General features: G+C 67.6%; 2 protein-coding genes across 2 annotated transcripts; both read right to left on the bottom strand.

Moving 5' to 3' along the window:
* Positions 1-4,271: 4,271 nt before the first annotated feature.
* On the bottom strand, positions 4,272-7,207 carry ISLR2 (immunoglobulin superfamily containing leucine rich repeat 2). The gene is made up of 2 exons (XM_066196104.1): positions 7,183-7,207; positions 4,272-6,548 (listed from the first exon to the last, which is right to left on the bottom strand). The coding sequence occupies exon 2, from the start codon at positions 6,540-6,542 to the stop codon at positions 4,449-4,451; it is 2,094 nt and encodes a 697-aa protein (XP_066052201.1). The 5' UTR covers positions 6,543-6,548; positions 7,183-7,207; the 3' UTR covers positions 4,272-4,448.
* A 6,029-nt stretch (positions 7,208-13,236) lies between these two features.
* CYP11A1 (cytochrome P450 family 11 subfamily A member 1) lies at positions 13,237-20,301 on the bottom strand. The gene is made up of 9 exons (XM_066196364.1): positions 19,994-20,301; positions 18,921-19,076; positions 17,904-18,103; positions 16,860-17,063; positions 16,050-16,210; positions 15,341-15,507; positions 14,911-14,989; positions 13,918-14,109; positions 13,237-13,436 (listed from the first exon to the last, which is right to left on the bottom strand). The coding sequence occupies exons 1-9, from the start codon at positions 20,254-20,256 to the stop codon at positions 13,317-13,319; spliced, it is 1,542 nt and encodes a 513-aa protein (XP_066052461.1). The 5' UTR covers positions 20,257-20,301; the 3' UTR covers positions 13,237-13,316.

The raw sequence follows: 20,301 nt of genomic DNA, 5'->3' as shown, positions 1-20,301 counted from the left end.
CGAGCCCAAATCCCCCAAATCCCCATGTACCCATAGCCCCGAGCCCAAATCCCCTAAAATCCCCGTGTCCCCATAGCCCTGAGCCCAAATCCCCCTAATCCCCGTGTGCCCATAGCCCTGACCCCCAATCCCCCAAATCCCCATGTCCCCATAGCCCTGACCCCAAATCCCCCAAATCCCCTTGTGCCCATAGCCCTGACCCCAAATCCCCCAAATCCCCAAATCCCCGTGTGCCCATAGCCCTGAGCCCCAAATCCCCCAAATCCCCAAATCCCCGTGTGCCCATAGCCCTGACCCCAAATCCCCAAATCCCCGTGTGCCCATAGCCCTGACCCCAAATCCCCAAATCCCCGTGTGCCCATAGCCCTGACCCCAAATCCTCGAATCCCCGTGTGCCCATAGCCCTGACCCCAAATCCCCCAAATCCCCGTGTGCCCATAGCCCTGACCCCAAATCCCCCTAATCCCCGTGTCCCCATAGCCCTGACCCCAAATCCCCCAAATCCCCGTGTGCCCATAGCCCTGACCCCAAATCCCCAAATCCCCGTGTGCCCATAGCCCTGACCCCAAATCCCCAAATCCCCGTGTGCCCATAGCCCTGACCCCAAATCCTCGAATCCCCGTGTGCCCATAGCCCTGAGCCCCAAATCCCCCATGTCCCCATGTCCCCATACCCCCGCCCCCCAAAATCCCCTAAAACCCCCTTCCCCCCACACCCCTGCCACCCAAAATCCCTCCTCGCCCCTAAAAGCTCTCACCCCCAAATCCCCAGATTCGGGGTTTGTCCTCCCCACCCCGTGGGGAGTTGTCCCCGGGTTTGGGGACAGGGTTTGGGGACAGGGGGTGGCAGTGTGACCCCACAGAGGGCTCGTGGGGCCGGGCCCCAGACTCCCGGGGTGTCCCCTGGAGCCGTCCCTGCGGCGAATTCCCGAGGGAAGGTTGGAAAATCGGGATTCGGGGCTTCCATCCCGCGGACTCCATGCCGGGAACGCGGGGCTGGGAATGCTGGGAGGGCTCCTGGCCCCCAGTCCGGCCCCAAACTGGTCAAACTGGGAGATTCCCGCCGTGGGGCTGGATCCACGCGGAGCCCGAGGGAGGAGCGGGAGAGGAGCTCGGGAATTCCCTCGGGAATGCTCCTCCTGTTCCACCCTGGGGATAAAACCACAGCCCGGCCGGGCAGCAGCGGAGCCTTGGGGATTCCATGGATGCTTCAACCATTCCCGGATGGATTCCTTCCAGGAAAAACCCGCTCTGGAAACGGAGCGAGGATGCAGAGCTCCATCCTCGTCCTCAGCCTCATCCTCCGGGCTGCTTGAACCATTCCCAGGTGGAATTTTTTTCCAGGAAAAACCTGCTCTGGATGTAGAGCTCCATCCTCACCCTCCTCATCCTCACCCGTGCCCAGAAGGAATTCTTCCCAGGAAAAAAACAAACAAACAAAAAAACACCCTAAAAAAACCACCTCTGGATGCAGAACTCCATCTTCATCCTCATCCTCCGGGCTGCTTTAACCATTCCCAGCAGGAATTTTTTTTTTCCAGGGAAGATGGAGATCCCCGCCCCCTCTTTTTTTTTTTTTCTTTTTCAATTTTTTTGTGTCTCACTGGAGCCCTCCCGGAGAGCAGCAGATCCCGGCCTAATCCCGGGATTGCCGCCAATTCCACGCTTCCCTAATTAAAGGCGGCTGGGATGATTGTTCTTTTCCCATTCCCGCCGTGACTCCCGAGCGCGACGCTCAATTACGGGAATATCCACAATTATTATGGGAATATCCACGATTACTATGGAAATATCCACGGTTATTATGGGAATATCCACGATTACTATGGGAATATCCAGGCACGGGATGTGGGGGGCTCGGAACACCTGGAGCAGCCTGAGATTCCCGGGATTTGAGGAATTTTGGGGGGATTCTGAGGGGATTTGTGTTCTCCCCGCGCTCCGGAGTTTCAAACGGGATTTTTTTTCCCCCCCTGGAGAAAAGAATGTTGGATTGCCGGGGGGGGGGGGGGGAGTATTTTGGGGATGAAATCATCGGCGGGATGGGATCGGGAGCAGAAATCCAGCGGGAATTTTGGGATGAGTGCTGGGAGCGATTGGGGACCGAGGTGACACCGGGGGCGAGAGGAGTTTGGGGAGAAAAAAGGGGGGGAAAAAAAGTGTTGGTTTTTTTTTTTTTTTACAATTACTGAGCAGAGACGCGGGGATTGCAGAAATCCCATCTAAAATGAAAGGAAACGCTAGATAAAATGATAGAAATTACGGCTAAAACGATAGAAACTGCAGATAAAAGGTATCTGAAATGATAGAAATTACCTCTAAAATGATAAAAATTATACCGAAGACGACAGGAAGCCTGTCTGAGATGATACAGATTCCATAAAAAAGACAGAAATCATAACCGAAATGATAGAAATTACAGCAAAAAAACGACCCGGAATGACAGAAAACACATATCCGTGGGATGTTTCCTTGCTCCAGTGGATTCCGATGCGCACCGGGGGGAAAATGGAATTTCTTTTTTTCCCTCTCGGGGGTGAATTTATAGGGAAGGTTTAATGGATTCGGGCGGTTCCATTTTCCCCTCGCGCGCACAGGCTGCTTTATGGCCGGGAAAAAAAGAAAAAAGAAAATTTTTTTTTTAAAAAAAAAGAGGTTTTTTTACATTTCCACGCGGCCGCGGCGGTGTCACCTCCCTCCCGGCTGTCCCCTCCCCGCCCCGGGGACACAACCCCGGGTTTTATCCCCCTCAGGCACAGAGGCGGCTCCGCTTTCAATCCCTTTTATTGACTCTTGCACACACAGCAGCGCGCAGAGGGAGCGCCCGCGGCTCTCCCCGGGCCCGGGGCCAGCGGGGACGGGCCGGGGCCACCGCGGCCACCGGGGCCACCGGGGCCACCGGGGCCACCGCGGCCAGCGGGGCTGCCCGGCTCTGCGGCACACACACTTGGCTACGAGGCTACTCTACCCAAAACACATCGATGGAGGGGCCCCGCCGGCGGCGGGAGGGAGCGGGCACAGGGGAACGGGGAGTCCCCGGAGCGTCGCGGGGCGCGGAGCTGTCCCGGGGAGCCGCGGGCTGAACGGGGACAGCGGCGGGAGCGCCGCGAAAGGGAGCGGCGGGCACCGGGGAGCAGCTCCCGGCGGTGACAGGGACCGGGGAGCACCGGGACGGGAGTGACGGGGACCGGGGAGCAGCTCCCGGCGGTGACAGGGACCGGGGAGCACCGGGACGGGAGTGACGGGGACCGGGGAGCAGCTCCCGGGGGTGACAGGGACCGGGGAGCACCGGGACGGGAGTGACGGGGACCGGGGAGCAGCTCCCGGCGGTGACAGGGACCGGGAGGCACCGGGACCCAGCGGGAACCGGGGAGCACCAATATCCATCGGGGGATGGAGAGAACCGCCCGGGAGCGGCGGCGACCGGGAATGCGCTCACCCGCCGGGGAAAATCGGGATGCGCCGGAGCGCGGCCGGGACACACCGGGGAGCGGCGGGGACAGCTCCGGGCTCGGTGGGGACAGCTCCGGGCTCGGTAGGGACAGCTCCGGGGCTCGGTGGGGACAGCTCCGGGTTCGGTGGGGACAGCTCCGGGCTCGGTGGGGACAGCTCCGGGTTCGGTAGGGACAGCTCCGGGCTCGGTAGGGACAGCTCCGGGCTCGGTGGGGACAGCTCCGGGCTCGGTGGGGACAGCTCCGGGCTCGGTGGGGACAGCTCCGGGTTCGGTGGGGACAGCTCCGGGCTCGGTAGGGACAGCTCCGGGCTCGGTAGGGACAGCTCCGGGCTCGGTGGGGACAGGTCGGGGCTCGGTGGGGACAGCTCCGGGGCTCGGTGGGGACAGGTCAAGGCTCGGTGGGGACAGCTCCGGGCTTGGTGGGGACAGCTCCGGGCTCGGTAGGGACAGCTCCGGGCTCGGTAGGGACAGGTCAAGGCTTGGTGGGGACAGCTCCGGGCTTGGTGGGGACAGGTCGAGGCTCGGTGGGGACAGCTCCGGGCTCGGTGGGGACAGCTCCGGGCTCGGCAGAAGAGAACCGGAGAGCAGAGGGGACTCACCGGGCACCGAGGAGCGGCGGGGAACCGCCGCGGACCGAACGGATTCCAGCAAAGAGAATTTTGGGCTATCGGGCTTGTTGCTTTTAGCCGTTTTTTCGGGGTTTGTTTTTCTTTTCGTTTTTTTTCCTCGGAGAGGAAAGCGAACCCGGGGCTGGCGGGCGGCGGCGGGAGGCGGGGGCGCGGGAATCGTTGTTGTCGCCGAGCCCGAAATGGAAACGAAATCGTGGGAGGCTCATGCCGGCGGCACGGAGCGTGCCCGGGGGCCGAGGGGCGAGGAGGAGGAGGAGGAGGAGAGGCGGGGACGGCTCCGGTTGTTCCCGGAGGTTTTTCGCCGGGCGGAGCGGGGGGTGGGGAGCGGGGGGCGGCGGGGCCGGGGCCGGGAGGGGCTCGGGGGGCTCAGCGGGGCCGGGGTCGGTAGTTGCCGTTGATCTCCGGGGAGATGGTGACGGCCTCGGCTCCCAGGGGCAGCTTGTCGCTGTACTCGGAGCGCACCTCGAACTCCTCGGCGCCGCCCTTGGACTGCGACTCGGCCATGGAGCTGGCGGCCACGCTCTCCTCCCGCTCCAGCTCCAGCTCCACCGCGCCCTCCCCCTCCCTCCCGCGCCGCCACCGCGCTCCTTCTTCATCCCCCTCCTCCTCTTCCTCCTCCTCCTCGGCCTCGCCCGCCTCGCCGGGCCCGAAGTTCTTCTCGGAGTCGAGGTAGGAGGCGCGGGGGTCGAAGTCGGCGGCCATGCGCTTCTCCATCTGGTCGGGGTTCTGCGCCTTCATGATCAGCTTGTAGGGCTTGGCCTGCAGCTTGGCGAGCAGGTGGCACCACGTGGCGCCCAGCAGCGGCAGCGTGGCCAGCAGCAGCAGGAAGATGGCCACCACCACGATGATGATGAGCGACGGGATCTCCCTCTTGGTGGTGAACACCACCTGCACGCGGCACTCCTCGCCCTGCGCCGAGCCCAGGCACACCGAGTAGTTGGTGCCGGGGCTCAGGCCCTGGAACCAGTACGAGTTGACGCCGGCCTCGATGTGCGACCACTGCAGCAGGGCGTGGCCGCGGCGGCCTTGCTGGCACAGGTAGAGCACGCCCAGGCGGCCCCCGCCGGGCTGGGTGGGCGTCAGCTGCACCCGGGCGTCGCGCTCGGCCACGTCCAGGGCGATGACGCCCAGCTCGAAGCTGTGCCGCTTGAAGTCTCCGCTCTGGTTGAAGGCGTGGTTGGAGATGTACTTGGTGCCGCCCGCCGGCGAGCCGCACTTCTCCCCCAGCCCCGGCGGTTCGGCGGGCGGGCCGCCCTCAGGCCCCGGCCCCGCCGCCGGGGAGGGCCGGCTCTGCCGGGTGGGGCCCAGCGCTTTGCCGCTCTCCTCGGGGGTCAGCACGCTGTTCTTGGCCCCCTCGGCGCCGCCCTTCTTGTCGCCCGCCTGCCCCTTCCTGTCGTCCCTGCCGGGCCCCGGCGGGTATTTCTGCGCGCCCGCCACCGCCACGCTGACCGAGGAGTGGTTGCTGCCCACCTCGTTGGTGGCCACGCAGGTGTAGGTGCCCTCCTCGCGCTTGCTCAGCCGCGGGATCACCAAGGTGCCGTTCTTGAACGCCACGAAGCGCTCGGCCTCCTGCTGCCGCTGCGGCGCCTCCTTGGCCGCGCTCTCGGGGCCGCTCCCGCCCAGCTCCAGGCTCTGGCCGGCCGTGCGGATCTTCCAGCGCACGTCGGGCGGCGGCGAGCCGCTGGCGGAGCAGTGCAGGCTCAGCGCGAAGCCCTCGGGCAGCCCGGCCGGCTCGAGGGCGGGCGCGGAGCTGAGGCGCACGGCGGGCGCGGCGCAGGGCAGCTCGGGCAGCCTGGCCAGCGGAACGCCGCGGAGCCGCTCGGGCAGCGCGCAGGCGATCGAGTCCTTCTCGGGGATGGAGATGTGCGTGCTCTCCATCCAGCGCTTCAGCCAGCGCAGCGCGCAGGAGCACTCGAAGGGGTTGTTGTAGATCTGCAGGTGCGACAGCGAGCCCAGCGAGTCGAAGATGCCCTCGGCCAGCGTGGCGAAGCGGTTGTTGTTGATGCGCAGCGAGCGCAGGTCCTTGAGCGTGCGGAAGGCGTCCGGCGGCACGGCGGCCATGCGGTTGTTGTTCATCTTGAGCAGCTGCAGCGCGCTGAGGTTGCGCAGGTCCTGCCAGGGGAACTCCACGATCTGGTTGTGGCTGATGTCCAGGTTCTTGAGGTGCACCAGCACGGCCAGCGCGCCGGGCTCGATGGCGGCGATCTCGTTGTGCGCCAGCCACAGCGAGCTCACCTGGGTCACCTCGGCGAAGGCGCCGCGCGGCAGCGAGCTGATCTTGTTGGCCGACAGGCTCAGCGTGGTCACGTTGGAGGGCAGCCCCGCGGGCACGGCCTGCAGCTCCTTGTAGGCGCAGTCGGCGAACTGGTGCGCGTACTTGTCCACGCAAGCGCAGGGCTCCGGGCACGCCCGGCCCGAGCCCAGCAGGGCGGCCAGCAGTAGTGCCAGCAGCGGGGCCATGTCCCCCTGGCAGGGGACAGCGCGGGGCTCAGCGCCCGCCGCCCCCGACCCCGCCCGGCGGAGGGAGGCGGAGGCGGCGGGGCCGCGCCCCATTGTCTGTGCCCGGCTCCCCCCGGCTGCCGCCCGCTGCCTCCCGCTCATCCCCTCCTCGCCCTCTCCGCCGCTTTCGTCCCCTTCCCGGCGGCTCTTCCCACCCTCCTCACTCTCTTTTTCTCGGCTCTATCAGGTTTTGCTCCCTCCCTCCCCAGCCGGCTCCTCTCACCCTCCTCAGTCTCTTTTTCCCTGCTCTATCAGGTTTTCTTTCCGCCCTTCCCAGCCGGCTCCTCTCACCCTTCTCACTCCTTTTCCTGGCTCGATCAGGTTTTTCCTTCCCTCTCCCCCTCCTCACTCTCTTTTTTCTCGTCTCTATCCGGTTTTCCCTTCGCTCTCCCCCAGCCGGCCCTTTCCACCCTTCTCACTCTCTTTTTCCCAGCACGATCAGGTTTTCCTTCCCCCCTTTCCCAGCCGATTCCTCTCCCCCTCCCCACTCTCTTTTTCCCAGCTCTGTCAGGTTTTTCCTTCCCCCCTTCCCGGCGGCTCTTCCCACCCTCCCCACTCTCTTTTTCCCGGCTCTATCAGGTTTTTTCCTTCCCCCTCTCACCAGCCAGCTCCTCTCACGCTCCTCACCGTCTTTTCCCCGGCACTATCAGGCTTTTCCTTCCCCACTTCCCCCCCCCCCCCCGCCTCCCAAATAACCAATTAATTAACCTCCATTTTCTTTATCCTCCGCTTTAATTCCTCCTTTCCCCAATTATTCCCTTCGCTCTCCTTCCCTCCAGCTCTTCCCTCCGTCTCTCCCTACTCCGCCCCCGCCCTGTTCCCCGCGCTGTGACCGCCCCTGTCCCCGCCACTCACCCTCTCCTAGGAGCCTCTCGGCCGCCCGCCGCTCCTCATCCTCCTGCTGCCAGCCGGCCGAGGGGCGGGGGGACCGGGGGGACCCCGCCCGCTGCCCCCGCTCCTGCCGGGGCTGAGCTGCGAGCGGCGGCGGGGCCGTGCGGGCTCTGGGCTGCCGAGGCGCAGCGAGAGGCAGCGATTTGCATTTCTGCCAGCCTCCCCCTTCTCCCAGCCCACCACGCACCCACCCACCCACCCACCCACCCACCCGGCCGGCGCCGCCCGCGGCCGCTCCCGCACCGCCGCTACCCCTCAAAACCACAGAAATAACCCCAAAAAAAGCCCCGCCGAACCGGCGGTACGGCTCAGCCCGCGGCCGTTCCTCGCCGCTTTCCCGTCTCCCGGTTTTCCCCCGGTGCCGTCGGGGCGCGGCTGTCCCCGTCCCGCCCGCGCAGCCCTTGGAGGCAGGAGAAGAAGGCTGGAGCTTCCCGTGCCGCTATTCCCGATCCATGCGGGAATCCGGGGGCGATGCCGGCCCGGGCGGGCGCTCGGCGCTCCTCGAACCGGGAGATGGGAGCGGGGGGACGCCTCTCCCGCATCCCGCCCCCGCAGGGTCCGTCCCGCTGGAAAAGCGGGATAAAGGGAGCGCGGGGGAGGTGGGGGCAGCTCCATGCCGGGAGCAGGAGCCATCGATTTGGGGAGCGGGATCGATTCCCGGCTCTCGGCATCCCGCCGTGCCCGTTCCCCATCCCCGGCACTCCATCCCCGCCCCGCGGCCGCCGGGAACGGCCGGGGGGGGCTCGGCGGGGACTCGGGGGGCCGAGCCGCTCCTGCCGGCGTCGCCGACACGGCTCTGTCGCGACAGGCACCGGCCCCGCCCACAGACGTGGCGGCCGCACCCATTCCCCATTGCCCATTCTCCATCCACAGTCCCGTGCTCCGCTCCCCGTTCCCCACATCTTATGGATGGAGGGGATGGATGGAGGGATGGAGGGAGGGAGGGAGGGAGGGAGGGAGGGAGGGAGGGAGGGAGGGAGGGATGGAGGGAGGGATGGATGGAGGGAGGGAGGGAGGGAGGGAGGGAGGGAGGGAGGGAGGGAGGGAGGGAGGGAGGGAGGGAGGGAGATGGAGGGAGGGATGGATGGAGGGAGGGAGGGAGGGAGGGAGGGAGGGATGGATGGATGGAGGGAGGGATGGATGGATGGATGGATGGATGGATGGATGGATGGATGGAGGGATGGATGGATGGATGGATGGAGGGAGGGATGGATGGATGGATGGAGGGATGGATGGAGGGATGAATGGATGGATGGATGGATGGATGGAGGGAGGGATGGATGGATGGATGGATGGAGGGAGGGATGGGTGGGTCCATGGACCCATGGAGGGCACAAATCCATTTCCATCCCCAGACCGGATTTATCCCAATATTTTCCCACCCCATTCCCCCCTCTCCCGCTCCCACCCCTTTTCCCAGTGTTTGTTCAGGAACTGATTGATGGGGCCGTGAATTATTGATCACATCCCATCGGGATCATCAATATCATTCCAGCAGAGCCCTAACAACACCAGGTGAGGCTCCCGCTCTTCCCGGGGATGGGATTTTCCTGGCGCAGAGGAGAAAATCGGGACAGTGTCTCCAGAGGACACTAAAGGAACTCCCCTCGCCCGTCAGGGTGTGCAATGAGAAAGAAGGAACTTTATTTCTGGGTTCAGGGTTTAAATAGGGTTTGGACTCTGACCAGCGGCTGGGGGCCGAGGTTAACACCCCGCTGGTCAAGTCAGAAGTCTGTCACAGAGACGAGAGGGAAAACAATCTACTTGGTTTGTTACAATGCGCGAGAAACTCCAGTCCGAGAATGAAAACATCAGAAGGCCGGGAAATCAGGGTGACGGGACAGTGGGATTTCTGCGGAATTCTTAGAGCCCTTTTCCCAGGATTTGGGGGTTTGGGAGCTGTTCTGCCCCCCTGCGAGTGCCAGCCCCGGTTTTTTTGGGATGGATGAGCTTTGGGGCAGGATCAGGGCAGGGAAAAGCTGATCCCGATCCCACAGCCCAGAGAGTCCGGGAATAACGCCCTGGGTCCTTTGGGATCGCTCCGCCTCAGCAGCGCCGCCAGCCGGGGGTGACCAGGGGACCTTCGGGGGACACGCGGGGGGTCCGGGGGTGACAAATGTCAGTGTGACACTGTCAGTGTAACAAATGTAAGTGTGACCGTGTCACCATGTCAGTGTCACACGTGTCAGTGTCACAGGCTCAGTGTCCCCAGTATCAGTGTCCCCAGTGTCACCATGTCAATGTCACAGGCTCAGTGTCACCAGTGTCCCCAGTGTCAGTGTCACAGGGTCAGTGTCACCATGTGACTGTCACACGTGTCAGTGTCACTGTGTGAGTGTCCCCAGTATCAGTGTCACTGTGTGAGGGTCACAGGGTCACAGGGTTCACAGGGTCAGTGTCACAGTGTCAATGTCCCCAGTGTTGGTGTCACAGTGTCACTGTGTCAGTGTCCCCAGTGTCACCAGTGTCACTGTGTCAGTGTCCCCAGTGTCACACGTGTCAGTGTCACAGGCTCAGTGTCCCCAGTGTCGGTGTCCCCAGCGTCACTGTCACACTGTCCGTGTCCCCATTGTCCGTGTCCCCAGTGTCAGTGTCATACTGTCTGTATCCCCAGTGTCACACTGTCCGTGTCCCCAGCTCAGTGGCCCCACTGTCCCCACTGTCACTGTCACATTGTCCGTGTCCCCAGCGTCCTCAGAGCAGCGCCAGCCCGCGAGCCGCTGTGCGAAGGAGACACCTGGTGGTGGCACTGCCTTGTCACAGCCAGCCCCGCTCGGCGACACCGCGACTGTCACCGGAGGCCACCGCAATGGGGACACCCAGTGCCACCTCCTTGGGGACACCCAGTGCCACCTCCATGGGATGGACGGAGGGATGGATGGGCTGTGCTGACACTGCCATCCTGGGCGGGTGACAGGGTCACGCCCTGTCCCCCCCTGTGGCAGAGCCGAGGGCGCTGCGGGCCCGTGTCCGGTGGCTGCGGGCGGAGCTGACCCGGGCACGGCCGCGGGCACCGGCCGGGAAAGGCCCCGGGGGCTCCGGGAATGGCCCCGAGGGCTCCGGGAATGGCCCCGAGGGCTCCGGGAATGGCCCCGAGGGCTCCGGGAATGGCCCCGGGGGCTCCGGGAAAGGCCCCGAGGGCTCCGGGAATGGCCCCGGGAATGGCCCCGGGGGCTCCGGGAATGGCCCCGAGGGCTCCGGGAATGGCCCCGGGGGCTCCGGGAATGGCCCCGAGGGCTCCGGGAATGGCCCCGAGGGCTCCGGGAATGGCCCCGGGGGCTCCGCGGGCTCCGCACGGCGAGGCGGGCCCCGGTGATGCCCCGAGGCTCCGGGCCCTGCCCGCAATTCCCAGGGGATTTTTCCCCGCAGGAAAACGACCCCGGGAAGGAGCCGGCGCTGCAGCAGCAGCAGGAGGTGACACCGAGGAGGGGCCGGGACACGGCGGCCGAGGCCGGGGCGCTGCGGCAGCAGCAGAAGGCCAGCGGGGGTTGAGGGGACAAGGACGGGTTTGGGGACACCGGGAGCCCCTGTGGGCCGTCCTGCCCCTCCCCGGCGTGGGCACAGGGCCCTGTCACCACGCTGGGGACACGGGGACAGCAGCAGCGGCCTCTGTTCAGGTGACCGAGGCCATGGAGCGGCTGCTGCGGGAGGAGCCGGGCGGGAGCACGGGGAGAGCCGAGCGGGGCTGCGGAGGGGACAGGGACCGTCAGGGGTGTCCCCAGCCCAGCTGTGGCATCCCTGGGATGGTCCAGGGTGGGCAGGGGACACCGTGGGTGGGTGCGGAGGGGACAGGGACCCTCAGGGGTGTCCCCAGCCCTCCCTGGGTGACCCCCTGCCAGGGCCTCCCTCACTCCCGCCCCCGGGCACGGCAGAGGTCGGGGGTCGCTGTCCCTGCACGGGGGGGGACACAGGACACATCCCGCTGTCCCCCCGCGCCACCCACAGGTGTCCCCTGGGCGGGGCCGCGCTGGCCGGGGGGCGGCGGCTGCGGGAGGAGCCGGGGGGACCCCCCCGGGCCGCGACCCCCCGCGGTGACACCGGGGAGGGGACACGGGGCTGGCCCGGGGGACAGAGCCCGACGGCGGCTCCGGGGGCGGCTCCGGTGGGGGGGTGACCCCAACCCCGCTGCCCCCGTGCCCGGGTGGGCACAGGGCCGGGGGGCTCGGGGGGCCGGGGGGCTCTGGCCCCGCGGTTTGGGGTCACCCCGGCCCGGGTTGGGGTCGGGAGCACGGCCCGGCCCTGGCCTGGGTGAGCCCGGGAGGGGACAGGCAGTGACCCCCAGTGTCCCCGCAGCCACCCCAGCGCCCTCCCGCCGGCCTGGGTGATTATCGGGGGGGGACCAGGGGGTAACCTCCAGTGTCCCCATACGCAGGCCCAGTGTCCCCCGTGTCCGCCTGCCCACTTCCAGTGTCCCCGATGTCCCCCACCCCCAGTGTCCCCGGTGTCCCCGATGTCCCCACCCCCAGTGTCCCTAGTGTCCCCACACCCACCCTCAGTGTCCCCAGTGTCCCCAGAGTCCCCATACCCACTCCCAGTGTCCCCCGTGTCCCCCTGCCCACCTCCAGTGTCCCCAGTGTCCCCCCTGCCCACTTCCGGTGTCCCCGATGTCCCCAGTGTCCCCACCCCCAGTGTCCCCCGCTGTCCCCGGTGTCCCCGGTGTCCCCAGTGTCCCCAGTGTCCCCAATGTCCCCGATGTCCCCGGTGTCCCCAGTGTTCCCGGTGTCCCCAGTGTCCCCAGTGTTCCCAGTGTCCCCATACCCACCCCAGTGTCCCCGGTGTCCCCTATGTCCCCGGTGTCCCCAGTGTCCCCAGTGTCCCCATACCCAGCCCCAGTGTCCCTAGTGTCCCCGGTGTCCCCAGTGTCCCCTATGTCCCTACCCCCAGTGTCCCCGGTGTCCCTCCCCAGTGTCCCCACCCCCGCTGTCCCCGCTGTCCCCGGTGTCCCCAGTGCCCCCCGGTGTCCCCAATGTCCCCAATGTCCCCAATGTCCCCACTGTCCCCGGTGTCCCCAGTGTCCCCGGTGTCACCAATGTCCCCAGTGTCCCCAGTGTCCCCGATGTCCCCGATGTCCCCGGTGTCCCCGATGTCCCCAATGTCCCCAGTGTCCCCAATGTCCCCCGGTGTCCCCAGTGTCCCCGGTGTCCCCGGTGTCTCCGGTGTCCCCGATGTCCCCGGTGTCCCCGGTGTCCCCAGTGTCCCCAATGTCCCCGGTGTCCCCAGTGTCCCCGGTGTCCCCAGTGTCCCCGGTGTCCCCGGTGTCCCCAGTGTCCCCAGTGTCCCCAATGTCCCCGATGTCCCCAGTGTCCCCGGTGTCCCCGGTGTCCCCAGTGTCCCCAATGTCTCCAGTGTCCCCGGTGTCCCCGGTGTCCCCAGTGTCCCCAGTGTCCCCGGTGTCTCCAGTGTCCCCAATGTCCCCAGTGTCTCCAGTGTCCCCGGTGTCCCCAGTGTCCCCGGTGTCCCCGGTGTCCCCGGTGTCCCCAATGTCCCCGGTGTCTCCAGTGTCCCCGGTGTCCCCGGTGTCCCCGGTGTCCCCGATGTCCCCAGTGTCCCCGGTGTCCCCGGTGTCCCCGGTGTCCCCAATGTCCCCGGTGTCCCCGATGTCCCCAGTGTCTCCGGTGTCCCCGGCGTCCCCGGTGTCCCCGATGTCCCCGGTGTCCCCGATGTCCCCAGTATCCCCAGTGTCCCCGGTGTCCCCAATGTCCCCGGTGTCCCCAGTGTCCCCGGTGTCCCCGATGTCCCCGGTGTCCCCGGTGTCCCCACAGCCACCCCAGGGCGCGGGGCCGGGCTCAGCCCCCCAGCAATCCTCTCGCCGCCCCGGAGCTCTGCCCCCCGGCCCGGGGCTGCTCACGGGCCCTCGAGGGGCCGCAGGGTCAGCTCGATGGGCCGGTCCGGGACCAGGATCAGCTCGAACTTGGTGCCGACCTCCACGGCTCGCATCGTCTCGATCTTGAAGTTCTCCAGGATCTGCGGGGACGAGGACGGGCCCGGCTGGGCTCTGGGGACACCGGGACACCGGGGGCCGGGCCGGGGTCACCCCGGGGCCGGACCGGGCCGAGCCGAGCCGGGATTCCCGGGGCCGGAGCCCTGAGGGGACCCCGCGGGGGGACAGGGCAGGGCAGGAGAGGACGGGGACAGGACAGGACAGGAGAGGGACAGGACAGGGACAGGAGAGGGACAGGGCAGGGACAGGACAGGATGGGGACAGGACAGGGCAGGATGGGGCAGGACATGGCAGGGACAGGAGGGAGAGGACAGGGCAGGAGAGGACAGGGACAGGGACAGGACGGAACAGGGCAGGACAGGACAGGACAGGACAGGGACAGGGACAGGCTCAGGGACAGGGCAGGACAGGACAGGACAGGGACAGGGACAGGGACAGGACAGGGACAGGACAGGCCACAAGAGGGCAGGGCAGGAGAGGACAGGAGCAGCCGGGGCCACTGACGTGCATGAGGAAGAGCTGCATCTCGAGCTCGGCGATGCGGCGGCCCAGGCACTGGCGCGGCCCGAAGCCGAAGGCCAGCCCCTGGAAGGGCTTGGGGCCGGCGCCGAGCCAGCGCTGCGGCCGGAACTGCTCGGCCCGCGGGAACACGGCGGGGTCGCGGCCCATGGCGAACAGCCCCACCTGCACCAGCGTCTGCGGGAGCGGGCGGCGCCGTGCGGCGGGCGGGGCGGGACACGCTGCCACCGCCGCGGCCCCTGCCGCCTGTCCTGCTGTCGCCTGTCCTGGTGTGCCCTGTCCCGGTGTCGCCTGTCCTGGTGTCGCCTGCCCAGGTGTCCCCTGTCCTGGTGTGCCCTGTCCCGGTGTCGCCTGTCCTGGTGTGCCTGTGTCCCCTGTGTGCCCTATCCTGGTGTGCCTGTGTCCCTGTGTTCTCCTGTCCTGGTGGCCCTGTCCCTGTGTCTCTGTGTCTCCATGTCCCCACATCCCCGTGTCCCCGTGTCCTCGTATTCTTGTGTGCCTGTGTCCCTGTGTCCCCTGTCCCCGTGTCCTCCTGTCCTTGTGTGTCCTGTCCCCATGTCTCCATGTTTCCCCATCCCCATGTCCCCCTGTCCCCATGTACTGTGTCCCATATCCCTCTGCCCACATATCCCCATGTCCCCATGTCCCCATATCCCCATATCCCCATGTCCCCCTGTCCACTTTCCCATATCCCCCTGTCCTCTGTCCCGTGTCCCCGTGTCCCCTGTCCCGTGTCCCCCATCTCCATGTCCCATGTCCCCATGTCCTGTATCCCCTGTCCCATGTCCCCCATCCCCCTGTCCCATATCCCCATGTCCCATGTCCCCCATTCCCCTGCCCCGTGTCCCCATGTCCCCTGTCCCGTGTCCCATGTCCCTCATCCCCCTGCCCCGTGTCCCCATGTCCCCTGTCCCATGTCCCATGTCCCTCATCCCCCTGCCCCGTGTCCCCATGTCCCCGTGTCCCGTGTCCCCTCACCCCGGGCGGGATCCGGTAGTCCTGCAGGATGACCTCGTGCGTGGTGAACCTCTGCAGGGTCACGGCCACCGGGTGCAGCCTGCGCGACACGGGCCACCCGCGGGCTGTGGGGACAGCGGCCGGCGGCGGGGCCGGCTGGGGCGGGGCTGTGCCCTGTCACCTGAGCGTCCCCTCCTCACCTGAGCGCCCCCTCCTCACCTGAGCGCCCCCTCGTCACCTGAGCGCCCCTCGTCACCTGAGAGCGCCCCCTCCTCACCTGAGAGCCCCGTCATCACCCGAGCCGATCCTCCTCTTCACCCGACCGCCTCCTCCTCCTCCCCCTCCTCCTCCTCCTCCTCACCTGTGCCCCTCCTGCTCTTCCTCACCCGAGTGCCTCGTCCTCCTCCTCACCTGGGCCCCTCCTCCTCCTCACCTGTCTCCTGCTCCTCACCTGAGCGTCTCCTTGATGGCGGCCCTGAGCAGCGGCGTGTTTCTCACCATCCTCTCGCGGTCGCCGCCCGCCTCCCGCTTGGCTGCCAGGACCTCGGCCCGCAGCTGCTCCTGCACGCCCGGGGCCCGCGCCAGCTCCAGCATGGCCCACTGCAGGGTGATGGAGGTCTGCGGGGACGGACACGGCTGCCAGGACCTGAGCGGGGCTGCCGGGACCGAGCGGGGCTGCCGGGACCTGAGCGGGGCTGCCGGGACCGAGCGGGGCTGCCAGGACCTGAGCGGGGCTGCCAGGACCGAGCGGGGCTGCCGGGACCTGAGCGGGGCTGCCGGGACCTGAGCGGGGCTGCCAGGACCTGAGCGGGGCTGCCGGGACCGAGCGGGGCTGCCGGGACCTGAGCGGGGCTGCCGGGACCTGAGCGGGGCTGCCAGGACCTGAGCGGGGCTGCCGGGACCTGAGCGGGGCTGCCGGGACTGCTCTGCGCTGCCAGGACCTGCTCCTGCCCGGCTCAGCGCTGCCTCACCCAGCATCACCCAGGACCTTGTCCCTCCTTGTCCCTCCCTGTTCCCACCAGGACCTGTCCCCTTCGTGTCCCCCCGTGTCCCCCCGTGTCCCCGCCGTGCCCCCGCCGTGCCCGTACCGTGTCCTCTCCCTGTCCCCCCGTGTCCCCCCGTGTCCCCCCGTGTCCCCCCGTGTCCCCCCGTGCCCGTACCGTGTCCACGCCCCCGGCCATCATCTCGGTGACACTGGCGCGGATGTCGTCCAGGGCCATCTTGTCGCGCACGATGAGGTTGCCGAGGATGCCCAGCGGCTCCTGCGGGCTCCGGCGCCGCAGCCGCAGGTCCCGGTACACGCTCTGGATGCACTTGTCGGCTGAGGGGACACGGGGACACGCGGGGACACCGCGGGGACACCGGGGACATCAGCGCATCGCCCCGGGGAGCGGGGGCTTGTCCCGGCACCGAGGGGCTGTCCTTGTCCCTGGGGACACCGCTGTCCCCGCAGGCGCTCTGTCCTTGTCCCTGGGGACACCGCTGTCCCCGCAGGCGCTCTGTCCTTGTCCCCGGGGACACCGCTGTCCCTGCCCGCGCTGTCCTTGTCCCCGGGGACACCGCTGTCCCTGCCGGCGCTCCGCCCTTCACCCCAGAGATGACACCCTCCCGAGGGGTGGCAGGGTGACACTGACCCTGACCGAAGGTGGCACTGACCCCAGCGGTGTCCCCACTCCCAGGTGACACTGACCCTGGCCGAAGGTGGCACTGTCCCCAGCGGTGTCCCCACTCCCAGGTGACACTGACCCTGGCCGAAGATGGCACTGACCCCAGCGGTGTCCCCACTCCCAGGTGACACTGACCCTGGCCGAAGGTGGCACTGTCCCCAGCGGTGTCCCCACCCCCAGGTGACACTGACCCTGGCCGAAGGTGGCACTGACCCCAGCGGTGTCCCCACCCCCAGGTGACACTGACCCTGGCCGAAGATGGCACTGTCCCCAGCGGTGTCCCCACCCCCAGGTGACACTGACCCTGGCCGAAGATGGCGTCCCAGGCCCGCACGTGCTCCCGCCAGGTGCGGCCGTGGCTGCGGCGCAGCAGCGCGGGCGGCAGGTGCAGCAGCGGCGCCGTGGTGTGGAACATGCGCGACACGGCCTCGATGAAGCGCTGCAGCTCGGGCTGCACGAAATCCTGCAACAGCCCCAGGCGCTGCCCGTACAGCACGTGGCACACGGCTGGGGACAGCGACAGTCAGGGACATGTCCCCATGGCCACGGGGACCTGCCCGTACAGCACGTGGCACACGGCTGGGGACAGGGACAGGGACAGAGAGGGACATGTCCCCATGAACACAGGGACCAGCCCCAGCTGCTCCCAGTGACAGTGAGGGACCTGCTCCTGTCCCTATCCCTGTCCTTGTCCTTATCCCTGTCCCTGTCCCTGTCCCTCTCCCTGTCCCTGTCCCTCTCCCCATCCCTGTCCCCATCCCTGTCCCCGTCCCCGTGGCCACCTCCAGCCTGGCCGTGGCCGTGGGGACCTGGCCTGGCCCTGTTTGCTCCTCAGGGGTTGTTGGGGTTGTCACCGGCTGGTGGCCAGGAAGTGACAAAAGGGGACAGTCAACAATGTCGGGGTGTCCTGGGCAGGTTTGGGGAGGGGACGGGGGGACACACCGCCAGGGGAGGGCACATCCCTTCCAGGGGAGGGGACCCCCCGCCCACAGAGGTGACACTTTCTGCGCTCCCCTTTGGGCTTTGGGGTGAAGCTCTGGCCGAACCCCGAGCACGGCCCCGGGGGTTGGGGCGGGTTTGGGGCGGGTTTGGGGTGTTTTGGGGGCGCTTTGGGGGTGGGTTTTTTGTGTTTTGGGGTGTCTCTGGGCAGTTTTTGGGGCGGTTTTGGGGTGGGTTTTAGGGTGTATTTAGGGCAGTTTTGGGGGTGGTTTGGGGGCGGTTCCTGGGCAGTTTTTGGGGCGATTTTGGGCAGTTTTTGGGGCAGTTTCGGGCAGTTTCTGGGGCGGTTTGGGGCAGTTTCTGGGGCGGTTTTGGGCAGTTTTGGGGCGCTTTGCCCGGGGCACTCACACTCGAGGGCGAAGCGGAACAGCTCTTGGCTGAAGTCGCCCGTCCAGCACCCGCGGCCGCTCTGCCGCGCCTGGGCCCGCGCGCGCCGCACGAAGTCCTGGCCCACGGCGCTGAGCAGGGGCACGAAGCCGGGCACCAGCTCCGGGGCCAGCGCCTCCTTGTTGAGCAGCAGCCGCTCCGAGCGCCACGCCTCGCCCGTCCTGGGGACACGGGGACACGGCGGTGGCGCCCCGAGGGACACGCGGCGTCCCCAGGGTCACCCTCCGGGCTGGCCCCGGGCCCTGCGCCGGGACTGGCGGGGCAGGAGCGCGGCTTTGGGGTCCCCACTCACTGAGGGGTGACAGGAGCGCAGCTTTGGGGTCCCCGCTCACTGAGGGGTGACAGGAGCGCGGGTTTGGGGTCCCCGCTCACTGAGGGGTGACAGGAGCGTGGCTTTGGGGTCCCCGCTCACTGAGGGGTGACAGGAGCGTGGCTTTGGGGTCCCCACTCATTGAGGGGTGACAGGAGCGCGGGTTTGGGGTCCCCACTCATTGAGGGGTGACAGGAGCGTGGCTTTGGGGTCCCCACTCACTGAGGGGTGACAGGAGCGTGGCTTTGGGGTCCCCCCCAGCTCTGCTCGGGGTCCCCCCAGCCCGGATTTAGGGTTCCGCCCCGGCCCTGTTTAGGGTACCCCCCATCCCGGTTTAGGCCCCCCAGCCCAGTTTGGGGTCCCCCCATCCCGGTTTGTCCCCCCCATCCCGGTTTGTCCCCCCATCCCGGTTTCTCCCCCCCATCCCGGTTTGTCCCCCCCATGCCGGTTTGTCCCCCCATCCCGGGTTGTGCCCCCCATGCCGGTTTGTCCCCCCATCCCGGTTTAGGGTCCCCCCCATCCCGGTTTGTCCCCCCCATCCCTGTTTGTCCCCCCATGCCGGTTTGTCCCCCCCATCCCGGTTTGTCCCCCCCATCCCGGTTTGTCCCCCCCATCCCGGGTTGTCCCCCCATCCCGGGTTGTCCCCCCATGCCGGGTTGTCCCCTCACTTGAGCAGCACCCCGTAGGGCCGGTGGCGCAGGTCACGGTAGGCCACCCACGGGGGGACGCGGAAGCGCTCGGGCAGGGTCCCCTCGGCCCGGAACAGCGCGGCCGCGTCCCCGGGGCTCAGGATGTTCACGCTCTCGTACACGCCCAGCTTCTCCCTGGGGACCCCAAAACCGCCCCCGTCACCTCGGCCCGGCCCGGGGGGGCCGCGGGGTCGGGGAGCCGGCCCCGCTGCCTTCCTGCCCTGGGGACACCGGGGACATGGGGACGTGGGGACAAGGGGGACATGGGGGACATGGGAGACATGGGGGACATGGGGGACATGGGGACATGGGGGACACCGGGGACATGGGGACATGGGGGACACCGGGGACATGGGAGACATCGGGGACATGGGGCCATGGGGGACACCGGGGACACCGGGGACATGGGGGACATGGGGGACACCGGGGACATGGGGACATGGGGGACACCGGGGACATGGGGGACATGGGGACATGGGGGACACCGGGGACATGGGGACATGGGGGACACCGGGGACATGGGGACACCGGGGACATGGGGACATGGGGGACACAGGGGACACCGGGGGACATCGGGGATCTTGGGCAGCCCCCACCCCCTGTCCCCTCCCCAGCCCCGACCGGGAACGCGGCTGGGTTGGGGACAGGGCTGGGGACACCGGAGGGGACACGGGAGGGGACAGGGAAGGGGACACAGGGAAAGAACAGCGGGGGAGGACATGGGCAGGGAACACGAGGAGGGGACACAGGAGGGGGACACGGACAGGGGACACCGGAGGGGACACAGACAGGTGACAGACAGGAGACAGGGCAGGGGACGCAGACAGGTGAAACAGGAGGTGATACCGGAGGTGACAGACAGGTGACACAGGTGGTGACAGAGACAGGTGACACAGGAGGTGGCAGACAGGTGACACAGGTGACACAGGAGGTGACAGACAGGTGACACAGGTGGTGACAGAGACAGGTGACACAGGAGGTGACAGACAGGTGACACAGGTGACACAGGAGGTGACAGGGCAGGTGGCACCGGTGACGCGGGCGGCGCTCACCTGTAGATGGGCCCGAAGCGGCGGAAGTTGCGCGCCATGATCAGGTGCAGGTGGCTGAGGCCGCCCTCCCGCCAGAAGCGGAGCAGGTTGAGCCAGCCCGCCCGCCACTCGCCCGGCACCTGCTCGAAGGGCCGGGGGGCCGCGGGGACAGCGGGGACAGCCGCGGGGACAGCGGGGACGGCCCCGCCCAGCCGGCGACACGGCGCGGCCGCGGCGCGGGGACATCCCCGCGGGGCTCCGGGCCGGGCCAGGCGGGCGAGCATGGAGAGGGCGGCCCGGGGGGACGGCGGGCGGCCGCGCTCTTATCC

This window comes from Chamaea fasciata, unplaced genomic scaffold, assembly GCF_029207755.1.
Source record: "Chamaea fasciata isolate MVZ Bird 193981 ecotype frontalis unplaced genomic scaffold, bChaFas1.0.hap1 SCAF_14, whole genome shotgun sequence".
Classification (NCBI taxonomy): domain Eukaryota; kingdom Metazoa; phylum Chordata; class Aves; order Passeriformes; family Sylviidae; genus Chamaea; species Chamaea fasciata.
The sequence above is the reverse complement of the archived record's forward strand: the minus strand, read 5'-3'. Positions and strand labels throughout refer to the sequence as shown.